The sequence below is a fragment of the Gymnoscopelus microlampas genome, assembly GCF_963454915.1.
Source record: "Gymnoscopelus microlampas genome assembly, chromosome: 21".
Classification (NCBI taxonomy): domain Eukaryota; kingdom Metazoa; phylum Chordata; class Actinopteri; order Myctophiformes; family Myctophidae; genus Gymnoscopelus; species Gymnoscopelus microlampas.
The window spans coordinates 6,584,586-6,607,790 of NC_139958.1; the positions used below are offsets into that span (position 1 = coordinate 6,584,586).

General features: G+C 43.8%; 3 protein-coding genes across 3 annotated transcripts; 2 read left to right on the forward strand and 1 right to left on the reverse strand.

Moving 5' to 3' along the window:
• Positions 1-11,588: 11,588 nt before the first annotated feature.
• LOC311037773 (kelch domain-containing protein 3-like) lies at positions 11,589-12,665 on the reverse strand (the record flags this gene model as incomplete). The annotated part of the gene is made up of 2 exons (XM_084047063.1): positions 11,589-12,205; positions 12,347-12,665. The coding sequence occupies 2 exons, from the start codon at positions 12,663-12,665 to the stop codon at positions 11,589-11,591; spliced, it is 936 nt and encodes a 311-aa protein (XP_083903189.1).
• Positions 12,666-13,216: 551 nt separating this feature from the next.
• LOC311037775 (ataxin-10-like) lies at positions 13,217-14,644 on the forward strand (the record flags this gene model as incomplete). Its single annotated transcript, XM_084047065.1, has 1 exon — positions 13,217-14,644. The coding sequence occupies one exon, from the start codon at positions 13,217-13,219 to the stop codon at positions 14,642-14,644; it is 1,428 nt and encodes a 475-aa protein (XP_083903191.1).
• A 1,323-nt stretch (positions 14,645-15,967) lies between these two features.
• LOC311037776 (ataxin-10-like) lies at positions 15,968-17,395 on the forward strand (the record flags this gene model as incomplete). The annotated part of the gene is made up of 1 exon (XM_084047066.1): positions 15,968-17,395. One exon carries the CDS (start codon positions 15,968-15,970, stop codon positions 17,393-17,395), a length of 1,428 nt encoding a protein of 475 aa, XP_083903192.1.
• Positions 17,396-23,205: the final 5,810 nt, after the last annotated feature.

Genomic DNA, 23,205 nt, shown 5'->3' on the forward strand with positions numbered 1-23,205 from the left:
AGCAGATGTACAAGCTCACAGCACTTCGTTGTGAGCGTGTAAATCTGCCATACTAGGAGTATCTATACTTTGACTCAAGTACATGGGGTTGAGTACTTTGTCCACCACTATAGCCACTATAACGACTACAACTGGCAGATATATGATCGCCAAGCCTACCTCATACTGTATTGCATTGGTTCTCAAAGTGGGGTCCGGGGACCCCCAGGGGTCCTTGAGGGGGGGTTCCAGGGGGTCCTCAGCTAAATGTGTTAATATAGCATCACAATAATCTTAACCACTTTAACCTTTTATACTTTGGCAATTCAAAAATAGCAGATATACAAGCGCACAGCGCGGCACCAAGTGCCGCGCTGTGCGCTTGTAGATCTGCTATTGACTGCTATTGAAAAAACGTGAATATTTTGTGCAAATCTTTGAATATATATTTTTAAAGCGAACATTTGTAACTCAAATCTTCTTGGGGTCCTTGGAACAACATATTTTGAGATGGGGGTCCGCGGCCAAATACATATCATTTGGGGGGTCCTTGACATGAAAAGGTTTGAGAACCACTGCTGTATTATAGCCTGCCTACCTTTAACACTGCCAGCGAAAGACTGGTAAAGTAAGTGATATTGTTTTGTTAAACTAAGCATTAACTAGCTCTATAGTCTGGTAGTACTCAGAGTGTTTTTTCAGTGTCTCCATGTCTTGTCAGTAAACAGAAAATGCATTTTCAGGTTGGGATACCAATTTCATCCAATCAGGACGGAGAACTCACACAGGATAGGCTACTGATTAAACAAGTGAAATTGGAAGTGATGATGACACAAGGAAACGAGCAGACACACCATTGGAATGAGAACACTATCACACTGAAGCTGATCAATCTCTCCTGATTGGTTAAAATTGGCAACCCAACTTGAACATGTATTTTCTGTTTTATAAAAGAGCTGGAGAGACAGGGAGACCCATATTACTGAACAAACAGTCTATAGCAGTGGTTTTCAACCCTTTTCATATCTCAAGGTCCATTATTTATTCGGCATTTGAGCCGTACAGAACCACCGTTTGATGATATTTAGACTCTCAGAAACCAAGACTTAGAATATTTTGATGTTGTTGAATGAGATTTTGTCCACAATTCCATCCATGCTGTATTGATGTTGGTACACATAGGAGAGATAACAGGCAAACGTTGATCAAAATAACAATTCTTTAATCAAGTAATGCAGATGTTTAACAATAATTTAACTCTCTCAAAATCTAATAAGGGTCCATTTGGTTATCAACTCTCCATCATTTAGCTGGGGACCACCTGGAACCCCCTCAAGGACCACTGGTGGTCCCCGGACCACTGGTTGAGAACCACTGCTCTATAGCAATGATTACTATCAGATGATAGTGCTTTAAAGTATTATTATATTTACACACACACACACACACACACACACACACACACAAAGCAAATTGCTTTCTTAACTGTACTGATATCAGCTCTGCAAAAGATCTTACTATGGCCAGTGGTGTAATGGTGATTTTAGTGACCTAATGACCCCATGCTCTCATTAATGAATGCATTAATTAGCTTAATTTCCCTCGGTTCAGTGCTTAATTGGTGTGGTGTTACATCCCAGGTGCTAGAAATGTAGCTAATTAATATGTAGCTAATTAATGCGTTCGTTAATGAAAGCATGGGGTCATTATAGGTCATAATAATAAAACTTAATTAAAAAAGTTGTGTTGTCGAGAGAGAGAGAGAGAGAGAGAAAGAGAGAGAGAGAGAGAGAGAGAGAGGGAGAGAGGGAGAGAGGGGGGGGGGGGGGTATCACACTATATTACTCAGTATTTTTGATAGTTTTGGAGTTAGTAATGGTCCCAGTCTCTTACCGTAGAGAGATGCATCTCCTGGTGTCTGAGTGTCTGACAGAGACATCCTTTGAACGCGGGAGATTCTGTGACTGAGCTCAGATTTGGAGGGATTTCTGACACTGAAGAGGAGCAGGTGAGGTTTATGTAGATCTAATTAATGTATGTCTGCTCTTATTTAGTTAAATCCCTCTGTTGTTGTTGTTGTTGTTGTGGGTCAGTGTCTGTAGACTAGAGCGAGTCACTCATGGTCACAATGCTGCGTTAATCCGACGGTAGCCCTGAGACACATGTCATATCAGGACATTCATGGATGAACTTCAACCTGGTGTTTGCACTTTTTCCATTTACGTCCCGTACATCTACATAAACGTTCATATTTCAAATATAAAGTGCTCACCCCATGGCCACGGATGTTATAATTATGTACGGGCCATTAGAAGTACCTGTATCCTCCTTATTGTTCAATAAAACGCATTTTAATCCGATTGGTGGCCATTTTTTCCGTATTTCCTCCATATGCTTTCAGCCACGTGACCCTATCGGTTGGGAGGTGTATTGCGCTCTGATTGATTATAACTCTAGAAGAAACTGGCCACCGATTGGATTAAAATGCTTTTTATTGAACAATACGGAAGATACAGGTACTTCTGAGGACCCGAACAGAATTGTAACATCCGTGGCCATGTGTTAAGTGCTTTATATTTGACATTTGAACGTTTATGTAGATGTGCGAGCCGTAAATAGAGAAAGTGCAACACTATGTTGAAGTTCATCCATGACGGCGGTGACAGACGACCGTTGTGTGATCCATGGCTAATCCACCCCACCTGCGCACATGTATGGCGGGTGAAAAAGTAAACAAAACACAGAGGCTGTTGTTGTAAAGGAACATGAAGCATTGCATTAGGAAGGTCGATATAATATTGTTCTATTTCCATTCAGATATTATGATATTCATGTTTGAAGATTGGTTTGTGTCCAGTAAATTCGTGTAGTAGGCTATTTATATTAACCTCTCTGAGTAGCCTACTTGTTGTTGTGTATTAACTAACATACAGTTATTGTTTTTTTGGCATACCAGTGGTGTAAAAAGTACATTTGTTTTACTAAAAGTATCAATACTGCGATGTAGAAATACTCTGTTACGGGTAAAAGTTCAATATTCAAAATTTACTTGAGTAAAAGTACAAAAGTAAGCCAAAATGTAATTAAAGTACCAAAAGTAAAAGTACTAATTGTGCAAAATGTCCCATTTCACAAGTTCAAAATGTATACAAATCTTTTAAAAATAGCAGATCTACAAGCTCACAACGCGTTGCAACATGTTGTGAGTTTGTAGATCGGATATTTTCAAATAGCCGAAATATATAGACCTCAAATGGTTAATGCTGTTTAGTAATAAAAAGCTAAATCTAAAAAGTAACTAAAGTTTCCAAATAATTGTATGTAAAAGTACAATATTTTCCCCAGTGGAGTAAAAGTATTGAAAATTGGAAATACTCCACTAAAGTAAAAAATACCTCAAAATTGTACTTAAGTACAGTACTTGAGTAAATGTAGCCTACTTAGTTACTTCACACCACTGCATACTACTACTTGCCTGGTTATTTGATCTTAACAGATTTATACAAAGTCACACAACAAAAACATGACTATTGCTTTGCTGGCCTCTTCCCTGAAATTCCACAGGGTGGCGACATATACGCACACAAGCACTCTATCTATGCACACAAGAACACAGCTCTGTCATGTGTGTTGGCGCAGGAATGTGCAGCCAGGCAGGTTTCTTTCTGCCAAGGAAGCTTCTGAAAGGAAGAGAATCGCTGGACGCCGGGGATGCGCCATGATGACACTCATGGGTGGTAGTCTCGCGTGGCCAGACTGTTGCCTCCCACAATTTTCAAATGTTCCCGGTCATACAGTCTGGGACTCGGAAGTTCTGATCATGATTAAGACCGGGAACGCATCTGTGTCATTTTAGATTTCTTTGGCTATTCAAAAATAGCAGATATACAAGCTCATAGCGCGGCACCGAGTGCCGCGCTATGAGCTTGTAAATCTGCTATTTTTGAAAAATCGTGAAAATTATTTCTTTCCGAAAAACTGTTAGGATTTAGAAAATGTTTAGAAGCGGCTTCAGGTCTTAAATGGGTTAAAATATAAAGCGGATGTGAAGCCTCCTCCCCACTTCCGTTTCGTCTTTACAGTCGCGCAAATTTATCCTAATATAAATCAAATCATCTAAGCATATACAGCTTGATGCTTAGCAGCAAATGGAAATAAAAAAATAAAATGTAAAGATATTTTAAAATATATTTTCGTGAACGCAAGTGCCAGTTTCCTCTCTCGGATTTCAGGAGGTGTAGTTCCAGACTCTATATAGCATTCAGGAGGTGTAGTTCCAGACTATATAGCATTCAGGAGGTGTAGTTCCAGACTCTATATAACATTCAGGAGGTGTAGTTCCAGACTATATAGCATTCAGGAGGTGTAGTTCCAGACTCTATATAGCATTCAGGAGGTGTAGTTCCAGACTCTATATAGCATTCAGGAGGTGTAGTTCCAGACTATATAGCATTCAGGAGGTGTACTGTAGTTCCAGACTATATAGCATTCAGGAGGTGTACTGTAGTTCCAGACTATATATAGCATTCAGGAGGTGTAGTTCCAGACTATATAGCATTCAGGAGGTGTAGTTCCAGACTATATAGCATTCAGGAGGTGTAGTTCCAGACTATATAGCATTCAGGAGGTGTACTGTAGTTCCAGACTATATATAGCATTCAGGAGGTGTAGTTCCAGACTATATAGCATTCAGGAGGTGTAGTTCCAGACTATATAGCATTCAGGAGGTGTAGTTCCAGACTATATAGCATTCAGGAGGTGTAGTTCCAGACTATATAGCATTCAGGAGGTGTACTGTAGTTCCAGACTCTATATAGCATTCAGGAGGTGTACTGTAGTTCCAGACTCTATATAGCATTCGGAGATTGTGGAATAGTTGTCTGGCTACGCGAGACTACTCATGCACCGGAAGTTTGATGAAATACATCGCAGTGAATGGAGCCGGCTGGACCAGCTCATGAACAAACATTATTTCTGAACGATTGCGACCTTTTGTCATATAATCGGTTCAGGAATATAAAAGAAGACATGTCACAGGTTGTTTTCTAATCACTTGCTTTTTCAATGTGCACAGTACATCATTTTTTCAAGGAATCTTAACAGCGGCAGGTATCGTTTCCGTCTCGGAGGTATCGCGAGATTTGGTCGCCAGACCATGGTGTACAGTCTCGCCAATACTTTGCCCGTTCAGAAACGTACTTTGTGCTCTTTAGATACCTCTGTAAAATGTGCAGGTTGCTTATCCAGTCTGGGTCTTGACTAGAGCATTATACGGAAACAGTGTGTACATGTATAGTGTGTGTGTGTGTGTGTGTGTGTGTGTGTGTGTGTAACTGTAAGCTACCGGTTATGGAAAGAAGGCTCTAGACCGGATCACACTGGTCAATTCAGAACAAAAACCCGTCTTTCTGCCATATGGAAAACCTGGTGATGCGCGGTTAGTTGCACCCAAGCGGGAAGCTTCTGCCCTGAAAAAATGAAGCCAGTGCATTAGTGTCCTAAACCTGCATTCGATCTAATGCCACGTGGGCCTATTCCATCATGTGATAACCCAAGGCCTTTTATTATTTGAGATAATCGCAAGTCACACATTTTTAAATATTAAACAAGCAGAAATAGCAGATTTACAAGCTTCGTGACGCGTTGTAAGCTTGTAGATGGCTCAGCTATTTCTGCTATTTTTACATGCATTAAATGATTAAATAGGTCAATAGGTTCTTTGTATATTGCAGTTATTTGTCATATCTGCCCTGTGCAATTTTTTTAATTACGAAGCCTATAAGGCCTCATAATGTTCTAGTGTTCAATAGCCAAACACACAATTACATCGTTATCGCGATTATTTGAGTGACAATTAATCGTCAACTTAAATTTGTAATCGTGACAGCCCTAGATCAGTGGTTCTCAAACTTTTTCATGTCAAGGACCCCCAAATTGACACTTATTAGCCCGCGGACCTCCATTTCAAAAGATATGCCAGGGACCCCCCATAAGAGAAGGTTTTTACGGCTCTCTAGCAGTGATTCTCAGCCATTTTAATTTCAAGGACCCCCAGTTTGACATGCATTAGGGCTACGGACCCCCATTTAATGGCATTTATACCACTGGGACCCCAATTTATATCGTAAAATCAATGTTAATGTAACTCTGAGAGTGTACAAATGGAACCAAATGGACCCGTTAGGGTCCATTTGGTTCCATTTGTACACTCTCAGAGTTACAGACCCATAAGGGTCCATTTGGTTCCTATCCATCATTTAGCTGGGGACCCCCTGGAACCCCCTCAAGTACCCCTGGGGGTCCCCGGACCCCACTTTGAGAACCAATGCCCTCGATAACCCATGTGTTATCTCGTCGTCATAACCCATGATGACCCATTCTGTTCATCATGGCCTGAGTGTCAACCGAGAGGCCACTGGCTGCTCAGCGTGGGAACCCAGCCTGCTTAGTGTCTCGCTCGGGTGCATCTCACGAGCCTGAAGGCCTCGCTGTCATGGCCTTTCGGTTTCAGCGATGCTTTGGCCCCGTTTTAAGCGTCTGAAGGAGAGAGTTCAGGCCGTGCTCCCTCTGAGCCGCTGTGTGTGGTACACCTTGATGAACTCCTCGCCCACGCGGCGGTATTTGAGGACGTGCTAGCCTCCAGCAGGTGTTTCAAGCCACTCCCTATCAGTGGTGTAGAGCAGTGGTTCTCAAACTTTTTCATGTCAAGGACCCCCTAATTGACACTAATTACTCCGCGGACCCCCATTTGAAAAGATAAGCCAGGCACCCCAATAAGAGAAGGTTTTTACGGCTCTCTAGCAGTGATTCTCAACCATTTTAATTTCAAGGACCCCCAGTTTGACATGCATTAAGCTACGGACCCCCATTTAATGGCATTTGTACCTCTGGGACCCCAATTCACATTGTAAAACCAATGTTAATTTAACTCTGAGAGTGTACATAACGGGTCCATTTGGTTCCATTTGTACACTCTCAGAGTTACAGACCCATACTGTAAGGGTCCATTTGGTTCCATTTGTACACTCTCAGAGTTACAGAGCCATACTGTAAGGGTCCATTTGGTTCCTGTCCATCATTTAGCTGGGGACCCCCTGGAACCCCCTCAAGTACCCCTGGGGGTCCCCGGACCCCACTTTGAGAACCAATGGTGTAAAGCAGGGGTAGGCAACTGAGATAAGCCTAGGGCCAATATCACTCCTAGACATTCCATCGCGGGCCGGGCCTCCCTGCGAACATGCACGCGCGCACAGCGCGCGTGCATCGCGCGCGGGCGCAACATTTTTCGGGTCTAATTCGGGTCTAACTCGGTCTAATTCGGGTCTAATTTGGGTCTAATTCGGTTCTGTTTGACCAATATAAATCAACATTTTTTCCGGTTTAAATATCAGCACAGGCGATTTTTCTGGTGATTTTTTTTCTCCATTTTCCTCTAATCTAGCTATAAAATGTTATAAATCCTTTAAAATGCATCGTGTTTATGAGTGCATGATTTCAAAAGTGGGTTCAGGTTCTATGAAATAAGTATTTATAATTATTTTAACATTAATTTGTAATACTTTTTTTATAACACTTTTCAGTAAATCATTCATACTGTATCTTTCTGTATTTGGATATAATAGATATAATAGCGGCCTATATGTGAGACTATCGGTCTGATACTGTATAAAAATAAAATCCCTCCCCCCAAAAAAAAATCAAAAAAAAAATTTCAAAATTTTTTTTTTTTAATTCTCAAAATTATCTCACGGGCCAGATATTATTTCTGGGGGGCCAATTTCGGCCCGCGGGCCGCCTGTTGCCGACCCCTGGTGTAAAGTAACTAAGTACATTTACGTACATTTAAGTATACTGTACTTAAGTGCAATTTTGAGGTATTTGTAGTTTACTTGAGTATTTCCAATTTCCAATACATTTACTTCTACTCCACTACACCTCGGATCCAAATATTGTACTTTTACTCCACTACATATATTTGAAAACTTTAGTTACTATAGTTACTTTGAAGATTTGTATTATTATTACAAAACATACATTAACCACTTCAGCCCTATCCACAAGTTTCCTAGGGCGTTATGGGCATCACTTCCTGTAGATTTGATCAGTGACAGGGATGAAATCGACAGGAAGTAATGCCCGTCAAACAAGCTCACAATGCGTCGAGATGCGACACATCGTGAGCTTGTGGATCTGTGTACTCTCTAGTAGTAGCACAATTAAAATATTTGCATAAGTCATGTCTGTTCAACAGTAATGTTGTGTGTCTATCCTTTTCTCCAGTCTAACTATAATATCTGTGTCTCTGTCAGGGGGAAGGAGGCGTGTCTCTGTCAGGGGAAAGGAGGCGTGTCGTCAGATGAATCAGCCTTCATTCTTCACAGGACAGGATTTGAACGCCGCTTTGCACACACACACACTGTGTGTTGTGGAAAACTGCACAGGGAAAGGTACACACACACACACACACACACACACACACACACACACACACACACACACACACACACACACACACACACACACACACACACACACACACACACACACACTGGTATGTCTGTTATTTTGGAGATGCGCTAAAACAAAACTAAAAACTAAGCCTTCTCAAATAATAACATTTAAACTGAACTAGCAAACCCACTTGAAAAAAACGAATTAAAACTAGACAGCCACAAATGTTCACAAAAAGTCAAAACGTAATAAAAATAACCTTGCTGTGAGCGTGCACAACTGCACATGCAAACACACACCCTGTGCTGCTGTGTAAAATAGAAGGGGAATGAACCCACATGCTGCAGAGGAACACAAGGAAAGGTCACTTTACACGCGCACACACACACACACACACACACACACACACACACACACACACACACACACACACACACACACACACACACACACACACACACACACACACACACACACACACACACACACACACACACACACACACACACACACACACGCATACTAAAGAGAGATGACCAGCTATTAAAGGGAGCTAGTCTTTAATTAACACCTCTGGTCTTAATTAAAGACCAGAACATTAATAGAGCTGCTCTACACGATGCTATGTGAGCCTGTAGAGTAAGATGGCCTTTGGAAACAACGGTTCCCGAGCTATTTCTGAACACAAGGTTTTAACCCATTCAAGCATCTGTGCCATTTTAGATTGTAGCCTTGGCTATTCAAAAATAGCAGCTATACAAGCTCACAGCGCGTCCCTTCGTGCCACGCTGCGAGCTTGTACATCTGCTATTTCTTTCACATTTATCTTGAAAGTGAGAACTAGTGATTTAGAAGGCATTTGTAGAATCGGCCTCAGGCCTTAGTCTTAATGGTTTAACCCATTGAGACCTGAAGCCGATTCTACATGTCTCCTAAATCTCAACAGTTTTCTGAAAAACGTATGTTTCTATATCAGTGGTGCTCAATCTTTTTCATGTCAAGGACCCCCAAAATTATATGTATTTGGCTGTGGACCCCCATCAAAATATTTTGTTCCAGGGACCCCCCAGAAGCAAAGATTTGAGTTAAAAAGGTTCGCTTTAAAACAATATATATTCAAAGATTTGCACACATTTTCACGATTTTTCAAAATTAGCAGATCTACAAGCTCGTAGCTAAAACGTAGTGTATGGAAACAAATCCAGAACCTTACACATGGAGACATGATGTGTTTAGACATAATGTGATGTCATTGCATTGCGTGATGACTTCATTATGTATAATACGAAATAACATACTTTTGTTCTGAAGAACATGTGATTTTACATTTTCCATCAATAGGAATTCATTGCATGGGGAGGGGGGGGGGGGGGACAGCGGCAACTTGTGAAACATTAAATCTTAAATGGTAAATGGTCTGCATTTACATAGCACTTTTCTCCAAAGTGCTTTACAATGTACTTCACATTCACCCATTCACCAACCTGCTCATCGGGAGCAGTTAGGGCAGGGATGGGCAACTTGGATGATGGAGAGGGACACTATATTTCCACACTCAGTCCAGAGGGCCACATTGCATATACTGTCGGGCAGACGGCTCTTATCTCTGTATTTTAACTTTTTTCGTAAATTAACGCCATACTTCGCCATTCTATGTCACAAAAAAGTAGCAAAAATAGCCGATCTACAAGCTCAAAACGCGTCGCAGCGCGACGCGTTTTGAGCTTGTAGATCTGATATTTTTGCTATTTTTAAATTGGAATCCTGATTTTGTTTTAGCTATTTTTGAATTGGAATCCTGAAAAGTAACATTTTTATTTAATGTCAAATGCATTTAGTTATACTTATGTTAACGTTATGAACTTCTAATACAAATACATAAACAAGACAATAGAAATGTAATACTAGTCATTAAGCTACTAATATAGACTGAAGTAATTAAAGCGGGTCATGTTTGCATGTTTGGAATTGTAACAGCTGAAATCAATAATATATCAGTATTCTGATATTAACCTGCCGGCCGCATTAAGTGAAGGTGGGGCCGCCAGTTGCCCATGTATGAGTTAGGGGTTCAGTGTCTTGCACTCAAGGACACTTCGACACTTACCCAGGAGGAGCCGGGAATTGAACCTGGATCCTTTGGATTCTAACGATGCGTTTTAACAGCGGGCGATCAGGATAGTATTTTACCGGAAGTGCATTATATGTCTATGAGAGCCGGCAACTACTGGCAATAGGGCGAAGTGGGCGGGGGGGGGGGGCGATGAAAGATGGATTTTCTTTATCTTTTGGACGATGTCCCCCGGCGATCGCCCGAGAGTCGCCCCGCTGTTAAAACGTACTGTAAGACAAGCCGCTCTGCCCTCTGATCTCATCTACCGCTCGCTATATTATTGCATCAAACTAGACACAGAGCAGCACATAAAATGAAATAAATAGATTAAAAAAACACAAAGGTTGCCACCTTTGCAGTCAGTTTCCTCTCCCAGTTCCTCTCCTTTACAAACATCCGTTTGTGTACAAAGTTCTCTTCCATGTCTGTCTGTTCCTTTCTCTTTCTTTTTCTACATTCATTCCTGATGTAGATCAACAGCCATGTCTGCCATGGCTCAGTTCAGTCGTTACTAGAGTTCTCTACTCGCCCGTATGCTGCTTTGTTCCTGGTGGGTATGGCTGAGCACATTCCTGGCTTTGCTTTCTTTCCCATCTGAATGAAACGGGCCTTTTAAAGGCAGCACATCTCAAGGTCTTTCCCTTTCTTCTGTTCCATGGCCTGGATCTCTGCCAGTTGTCATCAATTTTTTTTATAGACTTGCCTATTGTGTGGGCTCTTACTTCTTCAGTAGCCTCGATCTCCAGGCTTTTATTTTCCCTCGCGTTTTGCTCAAAAAGAAAAGCCTGGACCAAGCTGTTGACATTTCTGGCATAAAAAAGTGGGAGTCAACCTTTCATTTCCCTAACCAACCAGAGTGCAGTGGGCGTCGCTCCAAATGTCGTGACGCCAGGGCTCTCAATGCTGCACATTGGGGGAGGAGGAGGGGCGGGGGCGGGCGCACAGATCGGTGAACCAATGAGAGCCCGCGGATGTTTTCTCCGGAGATTTTGAATCCCCGCCCCTCTAGACCAGATATCAGACAGTGCTGGGGCAGGCTACTTTTTCAGTTGTTGTTGGTTGTCATGGTTGCCAGTTCCCATCTGACGTCATGTGGGAGTCCCGATCGCTCCAGACCGTAGTGAATAACCGCTAGCTTGCATAGTGTCTTCAGACTAGGACTTAAATACAAGACGTAAAGGTCATTGGGCGTGGATTTGTATCCTCCGAAGAGGATGATACGATTTCCCACCGTGCAACAGCACAACATGGACAGATGTGAATACCCAAGGGGGAAGGGGCTTTTCCCTTTGGGTTCAACCTTCTTCCAGGTGAAGGTCTCTGGATTGAATCTCCAGAGATCATTGAAGGTCCGGTTCAAGTTGTCTCCGCCAAATATGTACAGCTCCTCGTTGTAGGCAAAGGCTGAATGACGCCTGCGTCCTTCTGGAAGGAGGATCGCACAAGGCGTGCTCAGCCAGCAGCTGGTTTCTATGTCAAACACCCTGATGTTGTTGCTGTGGTTCTCTTGGCCCCCGAATACAAACATCTTTGTCCCGATGATGGTGGCAGAGTGATTTGACGATGGTTCCGGAGTGCCTATGGTGTTGATCAAAGACCAGACCATCGTGTCGGTGTCCAACTTGTAAACGTCATTAGTGTATACAGTCAGCCAGTTGTATCCTCCAAAGATATAAATGACCTTCTCCAAGACACAGGCTGAGTGGCCGCACCTCCCCTCTGGAACAGTGCTCCCAGAAACCTTGGGGTTGAACCATCTATGGGTGTCGACATCAAACGCATAAAGAATGTTGCAGTACTCACTTCTGTTAATTAACCCCGAGCAGACGCTAAAACCCCCCCAGATGTAGATGATGTCTTCTATCAGCACGGCTGTGTGACCCTCGCACATGGAGGGAATCTCAGGGAGATGCTGTCCTCTTCCAATTGTCATGGTGGGCAACATCATCCAGCGCAAAGATACTGTGTTGAAAACGTGCACCTCAATCTGACCCATGCTGTACATGTTGATCTGCCTGTCACAGTACCAACCAAAGGAGTACACCCTGTGCCCCACTGCCACAGCAGTGTGGTGAGTGGCTCTCTTTGGCCCCCCTTTCTGATGCACCACCCAGCAGAACATTGCTATGCAAAAGAATGGAGTCATAATAGCTCTCCCACTTATATTGCTACAGTGGCACAAACGTGCCAATCCGGTTAGCCAATCCGGGAAGCCGATGTCTGTTGATCTCCCTAATGCCACATTTCTATAGGCTTTCATGTCATTCAAGGTTTGTTTATATTTGGTTTCCACGTTTACTCAATATATGTGTCATGAGCCATTCTAGGTTGTTATGGTTAACACTGCTGTTAATTTTATTTTTACTTTTACTCTTCTTTCTAATCGCAGAGGGATCTTGTCCAAATATGGAGGGATGGCAGAGCTGCCATTCCTCCATATTTGGGCATGGTGGCTCACAGTGACACGTGGTACAGTGGTGTACAGTGGTGCAGTGTCTCAACATCACTCGTTGACATTTTAAATCAGAACTTGTGTCAGAATCATTTACTGATGACATCAGTCTTGCCCAAATATGGAGGCATGGAAGAGCTGCCATTCCTCCATATTTGGGCAAGACTGATGTCATCAGGGCAGTATAAAACCCTGCTCCCCTGTAAGAGAACCCAGCAGACATGGAGGCTCACAGTGACACACAGTGCAGTGTCTCAACATCCCTCGTTGGCATTTTGAAGCAGAACTTGTGTCAGAATCATTTGCAGGTGTTGAAATCATTTAGCACTTCGCTGCTGTGGGACCAAGAATACAGGGAAGGGGTGGAGGAGGACATTTTTGTCAGTCTTTTGAAGACCTTGTCCAGGCTGCATGAGGAGCTTGAGGACCAAGGTGGTCAATGTGTTCCATTATATCTTCAGCTGACTGCAGAGTGTTTCAGGGCTACAAGGAATGCTTGTGTCCAAAGCCACCGAAACCAGGACCTGCTCAGGGAGCTTGGTTTCATTGAAGCGTCCCTTAAAATCCTGAGCTTGCTTCTGACCCAGGAGAGCAGTGACCGCCTATCTGAACCTCTTGGTTGTGGAATCCAGTTCCTGGGAAACCTTTCAGTGGGAAACCAGGTGTGCAAAGACCACATTTGGCAGCAGACCTTCCCAGCGATCCTCCAACAGCTTCTGAGTGTTGATGTTGAGAAGGTGGTGGGTTTTGCCTCCATGGTACTCCACAACTGTCTGGATGAGGCCAAGGTGGAGCAGCTCACCCAGCCCCAGAACCTCCACCTGGCCCTCAGAGTGATGGAGTTGTGCAGGACACAGCCAGACCAGGAATGGCCGCTTCTAATCGCTACCCAACACTTCCTCAGGTCCTCCGCTCTGGTAAAGAGCATGTACACCAGGATATCTCCGCTGGAGAGGGTCACTCTGCTGGAATTACTGTCAGCCCACCTATTAGAGGAGGACTCTGAGGAGTGTGGTACTCCCCCTGACGTGGCTCGATTCCTGGCCTGTTTCTTCCAGAACAGCTGTGGCGTTGTCCTCACACTCGCCTGTGGCTCTGCCACCAGTGATGAGGCGCTGACTGTGATCGCTCTTTTGGACGTGCTGTGTGAGATGACCTCAGACCGCAGACGGTTCATGTTCCTGCAGAAGCATCCCGGCCTGCTCCAGGCCACGGTTGAGCTCCTGCAGAAGGTCCATGCCTTGGGGAAGGCCAGCAAGAATGTCTTCAGCGCTGCCCAGAACTTCTCTTTCAGCCAAGGTGGAGACACCTCGTCTTCCAACCCCTCCGTCAGCTTCAAGGCTCATCTCATCAGACTCATAGGAAACCTCTGTCACGGCAACGTCAGCAACCAGAACAAGGTGAGAGAGCTGGAAGGGATCCCCCTCATCCTGGACAACTGCGGCGTGGACAGCAATAATCCATTCATCAGCCAGTGGGCCATATTCGCCATCCGGAACCTCCTGGAGCAGAACCCAGAGAACCAGCAGCTGGTGTCCGGGTTGGAACGACGGGGCGCGGCCGACTACTCTGCCCTCCTGGATCTGGGCCTCCAGGTGGAGGAACGGGACGGCACACTGCTGCTCAAACCTGTGAAGAAAGATTCCTGATGAAAGCCACGACGGAGAAAACTGGAGAGACCGTGCTCCTAAGGTGACGCTGAGCAGGTTCTCATGGTTAATGATAGGTTAGCTTACACACAGCCCCCCTTTCTATGGTGGCCATGCAGCCAAACTGTAGAATACAGAATCGGTCAATTTAGTATGTGTGTTTGCTGAATAAACAGTCGGAGCATACAGTACAAGAGTCATGAGCCCTCTTAATGCTATTAATGAATTAATGAGGCAAATCAACATCAAATTAAACATATCAGTGTGTGTGTTTGTAAACGTCATTAGTGTATACAGTCAGCCAGTTGTATCCTCCAAAGATATAAATGACCTTCTCCAAGACACAGGCTGAGTGGCCGCACCTCCCCTCTGGAACAGTGCTCCCAGAAACCTTGGGGTTGAACCATCTATGGGTGTCGACATCAAACGCATAAAGAATGTTGCAGTACTCACTTCTGTTAATTAACCCCGAGCAGACGCTAAAACCCCCCCAGATGTAGATGATGTCTTCTATCAGCACGGCTGTGTGACCCTCGCACATGGAGGGAATCTCAGGGAGATGCTGTCCTCTTCCAATTGTCATGGTGGGCAACATCATCCAGCGCAAAGATACTGTGTTGAAAACGTGCACCTCAATCTGACCCATGCTGTACATGTTGATCTGCCTGTCACAGTACCAACCAAAGGAGTACACCCTGTGCCCCACTGCCACAGCAGTGTGGTGAGTGGCTCTCTTTGGCCCCCCTTTCTGATGCACCACCCAGCAGAACATTGCTATGCAAAAGAATGGAGTCATAATAGCTCTCCCACTTATATTGCTACAGTGGCACAAACGTGCCAATCCGGTTAGCCAATCCGGGAAGCCGATGTCTGTTGATCTCCCTAATGCCACATTTCTATAGGCTTTCATGTCATTCAAGGTTTGTTTATATTTGGTTTCCACGTTTACTCAATATATGTGTCATGAGCCATTCTAGGTTGTTATGGTTAACACTGCTGTTAATTTTATTTTTACTTTTACTCTTCTTTCTAATCGCAGAGGGATCTTGTCCAAATATGGAGGGATGGCAGAGCTGCCATTCCTCCATATTTGGGCATGGTGGCTCACAGTGACACGTGGTACAGTGGTGTACAGTGGTGCAGTGTCTCAACATCACTCGTTGACATTTTAAATCAGAACTTGTGTCAGAATCATTTACTGATGACATCAGTCTTGCCCAAATATGGAGGCATGGAAGAGCTGCCATTCCTCCATATTTGGGCAAGACTGATGTCATCAGGGCAGTATAAAACCCTGCTCCCCTGTAAGAGAACCCAGCAGACATGGAGGCTCACAGTGACACACAGTGCAGTGTCTCAACATCCCTCGTTGGCATTTTGAAGCAGAACTTGTGTCAGAATCATTTGCAGGTGTTGAAATCATTTAGCACTTCGCTGCTGTGGGACCAAGAATACAGGGAAGGGGTGGAGGAGGACATTTTTGTCAGTCTTTTGAAGATCTTGTCCAGGCTGCATGAGGAGCTTGAGGACCAAGGTGGTCAATGTGTTCCATTATATCTTCAGCTGACTGCAGAGTGTTTCAGGGCTACAAGGAATGCTTGTGTCCAAAGCCACCGAAACCAGGACCTGCTCAGGGACCTTGGTTTCATTGAAGCGTCCCTTAAAATCCTGAGCTTGCTTCTGACCCAGGAGAGCAGTGACCGCCTATCTGAACCTCTTGGTTGTGGAATCCAGTTCCTGGGAAACCTTTCAGTGGGAAACCAGGTGTGCAAAGACCACATTTGGCAGCAGACCTTCCCAGCGATCCTCCAACAGCTTCTGAGTGTTGATGTTGAGAAGGTGGTGGGTTTTGCCTCCATGGTACTCCACAACTGTCTGGATGAGGCCAAGGTGGAGCAGCTCACCCAGCCCCAGAACCTCCACCTGGCCCTCAGAGTGATGGAGTTGTGCAGGACACAGCCAGACCAGGAATGGCCGCTTCTAATCGCTACCCAACACTTCCTCAGGTCCTCCGCTCTGGTAAAGAGCATGTACACCAGGATATCTCCGCTGGAGAGGGTCACTCTGCTGGAATTACTGTCAGCCCACCTATTAGAGGAGGACTCTGAGGAGTGTGGTACTCCCCCTGACGTGGCTCGATTCCTGGCCTGTTTCTTCCAGAACAGCTGTGGCGTTGTCCTCACACTCGCCTGTGGCTCTGCCACCAGTGATGAGGCGCTGACTGTGATCGCTCTTTTGGACGTGCTGTGTGAGATGACCTCAGACCGCAGACGGTTCATGTTCCTGCAGAAGCATCCCGGCCTGCTCCAGGCCACGGTTGAGCTCCTGCAGAAGGTCCATGCCTTGGGGAAGGCCAGCAAGAATGTCTTCAGCGCTGCCCAGAACTTCTCTTTCAGCCAAGGTGGAGACACCTCGTCTTCCAACCCCTCCGTCAGCTTCAAGGCTCATCTCATCAGACTCATAGGAAACCTCTGTCACGGCAACGTCAGCAACCAGAACAAGGTGAGAGAGCTGGAAGGGATCCCCCTCATCCTGGACAACTGCGGCGTGGACAGCAATAATCCATTCATCAGCCAGTGGGCCATATTCGCCATCCGGAACCTCCTGGAGCAGAACCCAGAGAACCAGCAGCTGGTGTCCGGGTTGGAACGACGGGGCGCGGCCGACTACTCTGCCCTCCTGGATCTGGGCCTCCAGGTGGAGGAACGGGACGGCACACTGCTGCTCAAACCTGTGAAGAAAGATTCCTGATGAAAGCCACGACGGAGAAAACTGGAGAGACCGTGCTCCTAAGGTGACGCTGAGCAGGTTCTCATGGTTAATGATAGGTTAGCTTACACACAGCCCCCCTTTCTATGGTGGCCATGCAGCCAAACTGTAGAATACAGAATCGGTCAATTTAGTATGTGTGTTTGCTGAATAAACAGTCGGAGCATACAGTACAAGAGTCATGAGCCCTCTTAATGCTATTAATGAATTAATGAGGCAAATCAACATCAAATTAAACATATCAGTGTGTGTGTGTGTGTGTGTGTGTGTGTGTGTGTGTGTGTGTGTGTGTGTGTGTGTGTGTGTGTGTGTGTGTGTGTGTGTGTGTGTGTGTGTGTGTGTGTGTGTGTGTGTGTGTGTGTGTGTGCGCGTGTGTGTGTGCCAAGCCAAGAGCTAAGGCATTGGCACAATTCTGTTCAGTGTCTGTGCTAATTGGCAGTCGCCATATATGGAGGAGGTGATGCTTCCTGTACCCGTGATCTGTATCCTGAAATACTTGTCGTTGAGTTTTACCAAGTTGTGTTCAATAATTTCTTGTTAAATGGGAACGCAAAAAGATGTTAAGTGTGTGCGTGTGTGTGCGTGAGAGAGTGAGAGAGCACATGGCCTGTGCACATGTAGCTAACATGTTCTAACATGTTCTGCCCTAACAAAAATGTGTAAAGTCTTATGCAGAATAACTGACAGTCATGCTGCCAATTTAGCCAATTGAAAAGCTAAGACAAAAGACAGTCTTGACCAGAGCTGAGATCTTTAGTGACTTCTGTTGCTCTCCTGCCCCTAATAAGATGGGGGGTTAGGGGTTTGTCTGGTATGCGAAACCCCCAGGGTCATTCTCTTGGTAAAAAAGCTGTCTGGCTTTGCTAAGGGAGCTCAGGTTTTGTCTTCACCTAAGTCAGGGAAATTGTGTGAGAGTGAGAGAGAAAGATTGTGAAAAACAGTGAGGTCTTTTGAGCAATGTGCTGCTGGCAAGGAAAGACTCTGATATTCCTTCGCTTTGTTAATCTATCGAACGCATCACACCACCCTGTGGGTCATGCACGCACGCACGCACGCATGCACGCACGCACGCTGGCTAACACACTGGCTAACACAGCTGGCAGGCAGAGGCTCAAATGAGACGTTTCAACCCTTGATTTATTTATACAGTTATATAGATTGTTTATTTATCTTTTTGAATAATAAATTGTTATGGAGGTTCGGGACCTATGGTGACCTCAGCTGGCTGCGGCCATGTTCGGTCTCTTGTTCAATATCTTTTCTTTATTATTTCATTTTGTTTCCTTGTCACCACTCCAAGCTTTGCTCAAGCCATTAAGCTTTATTGCTCAGCCTCATGCTATACCAGGCAGAGAGAGAGACTCTTGTTCCATTCCATTTCAATTCCACAATAATTCACATCGTATACTGTAGGCCTAACAGGCCTGTGTTTCAGCCCACAAACAGCGTTGCAACTCACACATTTGTGAGGCCAGTTTTTTGTATCAATTCTGGTCTCAAGCCCGCACTTTGATGGTCTTGGTCTCAGTCTTGAGAACTTTGACAAAAAAGACGTTTTTTTTGGCTAATTTCTCCAAAGTTGGTTAATGTAAAAAAAAAAAAAATCATATCACATAAAGATTTGGCGGACCCCCTGTCGTAACTATGAGGAACCCCTAGGGGTCCCGGACCCCCTGTTGAATACCCCTGTTCTATACAGTAAATGCCTGGAAATAGTAAACATTTTGTATCATTTTAGTCGGTGTCAAGTGGACATAATTACGTGTGTTTTGAAGCTAGACCTCCGATGGAGGTCAACTGTTGTTGAGATCTAGATGCGATGCGAACTTGTAGGTGGACTATTTTCGCTTTAAAAAAAGAATAGGGCTTAACTAATGTCTTTGTTCGTAAATTTGGGTCCCCGGAGGGGGGAGACACCTAATTTCTCTTTTGGGTCTGGAGTTGAAAAGGTTTTGGGAAACACCGCTACACATGAGTGGTTTACTGGGACAATGTTTTTTTGTGTTGGTACCAGTTCCAATAGATTCACCTAGATTAATGACTGTTTTCTTGTTCCGTTGTTTATTCATTTCCTAATTAACTACCTTGGCCGGTGATTCACCTACTCCTGTGGCCTCCCAAGAGCTTTGGCATCAGTAGCATCAGCATGGACTCTAGCCTGAAGTACATTCCGCGCATGTAGCCAAGCATCCTTGAAAATAATGCAGTGACATGACACACATGGTGCAAATTAGCATGCATGCATGCAAGCCCAAATTATTCCCCTTTGTCTCTCTCTCTGTCTCTTCTTTTTGTTAACTCAACTATAAATGCTCACTGAATAAACACATTCCTACAGAGTAAAGATAATTTGTTGTCTCCGCCAGGCCGAAGACTATGTTTTCGCCCCTGTGTGTGTGTGTGTGTGTGTGTGTGTGTGTGTGTGTGTGTGTGTGTGTGTGTGTCCGACTGTGAACAGCTAATCTCTGGCACCGTTGGACCGATCGGCTAAACCATTTTTTTTATGGACCCCTGCTATAGTTTGAGAACCAATCATGAACGCAGCATCCGATTTGCGCATTTACTTAAGTACTGTAAGTAAAATTTTGAGGCTTTTGTACTTTACTTGAGTGTTTCAGATTTTCAGTACTTTTACTTCTACTCCACTGCATCTCAGAGGAAAATATTGTACTTTTACTCCACTACAATTATTTGAAAACTTTAGTTACTTTGTAGATTTAGATTATTATTACAAAACCTCTTCAGCCCTGTATACATATTGGCCATTTGAAAATAGCAGATCTACAAGCTCACAATGCGTCGCATCGCGACGCATTGTGAGCTTGTAGATCTGCTATTTTCAAAAGATCTTTATGCATTTGAAAACTTTGTGAAATGAGACATTCTGCATAATTACTGTAGTACTTTCTACTTTTGGTACTGTACTTTAAGTACATTTTGATACCAATGCCTTTTGTACTATTACTCAAGTGCATTTTGAATTCAAAATACAATTTACTTGTAACAGAGTATTTCTCCATTGCAGTATTGATACTTTTACTTAGGTAAAAATTGTAGTACTTTTTCCACCACTGACCCAGGGTTATGTCTATGTCTATTAGGTATGTACAAGTTGTTCTTTTTGTCTTTTTATTTTCTTTATTCAAACGTTCACGATTAATGGCGCTGTGGGGTATTATCGCCATGAATTAGTATGCTGTCTGACGTTTTTATATATTTATTTTAAATGATTAATAGTGCTGTGATAGCATTGCCATGAATATCATTGTTATCATCATTTTGTGCCCATGGGTGGACAGACCTTGGGAAGGGTGGGAGGGAAGGAGGGAAGAGAAGGGGGGGAAAACTAATGAAGACTACTGTAGGGAGGAAGAGGGGAAAATGTATTTCTAAATGTAATGTAGGTTTCTTATTTTTCTCTCTTGTCTATGATGTGCTCCTTCTTCAATGCAAACATGGTGCTTAATAAACACAGCTAAAAACACAGCTTTGCACGCACATCCCCACTAGGCCCAGGAAGAAATGCCACCCTACATTTTTTTAAATTGGCCTCATGTTGGCGCTTTAACAGGCCGATTCACGTTTTGGCCTGTAATTGGTCCGATCGGCGCTAAGTTTTGCACAGCACCCTCCCTAGATTTATTTATTTAGTTATAGTGCTCAGATAATTGCTGGGTAGGGCAATGTATCAAAGAATAGCACAAGGTAGCTTACAGTTTAACCACTTAAGCCAGGGGTGATGCAACTTTGATGATGGAGAGGGCCACTATATTTCCACACTCACTCCAGAGGGCCACATTGCATATACTGTCGGGCAGACACCTCTTATCTCCGTATTGTTCCGTAAATAAATGCCTTACTTCGTCATTCTATGTCACACAAAAGTAGCAAAAATAGCCGATCTGCAAGCTCAAAACGCGCCGCGGTGCGACGCGTTTTGAGCTTGTAGATCTGCTATTTTTGCTATTTTTCAATTAGAATCCTGATTGTTTTTTTTTCTATTTTTCTTATTGGAATCCTGAAAAGTTATATTTTTATTTAATTCCAAATGCATTCAGTTATACTTATGTTAACTTTATGAACTTAAATACAAATACATCGGACATCAAAATTACATAATTTTAATACTAGTCATTAAACTACTAATACAGAGTACAGACTGAATAATTAAAGCGCGTCATGTTTGCATGTTTGGAATTGTAACAGCTGAAATCAATAATAGTCAGTAATCAGTATTCCGATATTAACCTGCGGGCCGCATTAAGTGAAGGTGGGGCCGCATGTGGCCCCCGGGCCGCCAGTTGCCCATGTATGACTTAAGCCCTATTAAAAAAGAGACACATTTCAAAATTATTTTCAAAATGGCCAATCTAGATTCGTTAATGACACGCCCCAGTGGACACCAGAGTTAAAGTGATTAACTTTAATCAGGTTCATCCCGATGGATACAGACATTAAGCATCAGCCAAATGCCTTTTTTACTTTCAGCATTCCCTCATCCATTTATTATGTAGCTTAACTGTATTTCTCATCTGATCTCCCGGTCTTGTTTCCAGGCAGAGAGGGGCGGGCCAGGCGGTCAGAAAAAAGTCATTAGGACAGAAAACGGCAGAGAGTTCTATCATCATTTATCAGAGAGAACTTCAGATCTCTAACAATGTTCCCGAGCCTCAGCCTTAAGATCAAAGAGAGATATAGCGACCGCTCTCAGTGTCGAGCAAACGACTGGCCATCCTGCTCCATCCATCATGCTTTAAGCAATGGAACGATAGCAAAGAAATAATAAAAACCTTTTCAGGTAATGGCGTGCGGTTAGATCTCTCCATTATACATGTCTGCCTGTCTTTACAGGCCTTTCTATTATAGGTTGTGATTGATGACCTGATCTTTGCATGCATTAACCCATTAAGACCGGGAAATTGAAGGCATGAGGCATGAGCCCCGGCCCTGGGCTCCCTAGGCTGGTTGGGGTAGTGTAGCGCCCAGGATCACTTAGAAAATTGGCACCGGGTGAAAAAAGGGTTGCAAAATCGTGGGATGAAAAACATTGAAAAAAAAGACCGGGAACACATCTGTGTGTAATTTTTTAGATGTCTTTGGCTAATCAAAAAAAAATTGAATAATTTGAATAATATTTGAATATTTTGATTTATGTATTTATTTATTTGAATATTTTTTTAATATATATAATCTTTGAATATATGTATATACATTTTAAAGCAAACATTTTTAACTCCCATCTGTGCTCCTGGGTGGGGGGTCCCTGGAACAAAATATTTTGAGATGGGGGGGTCCGCGGCCAAATACATATCATTTCGGGGGGTCCTTGACATGGAAAAGTTGGAGCACCACTGATATAGCAACATAAAAGTTATTTTCTTAAAAACTGTACATTATACATTCGAAGATTTGCACAAAATGTTAAAGATTTTCCCCCAAAAAATAGCAGATCTACAAGCTCATAGCGCGGCACTCGGTGCCGCGCTATGAGCTTGTATATCTGCTATTTTTGAATAGCCCAAAGAAGTCGTAAAAAAAAAATGACACACAGATGATGCGTATCCCGGTCGTAACGTGTTAAAGGCTCTGCTGCTTAAAATTCACTTTTTGTATCCGGGCAGACAAGAGGGATCTGATTAATGAGTGCCAATAAAAAAACTAGTGGTGGTGTTCCGTGCGGTGTGGCTCTGTGGACCCTGTGAAAACCCCATCTGATTGGCTGCGTGTTATAGGAGCCTTCGGATTACTGCAATAAATAATAATTACAGTTCCCGCGCTCACCCCTAGAGGAC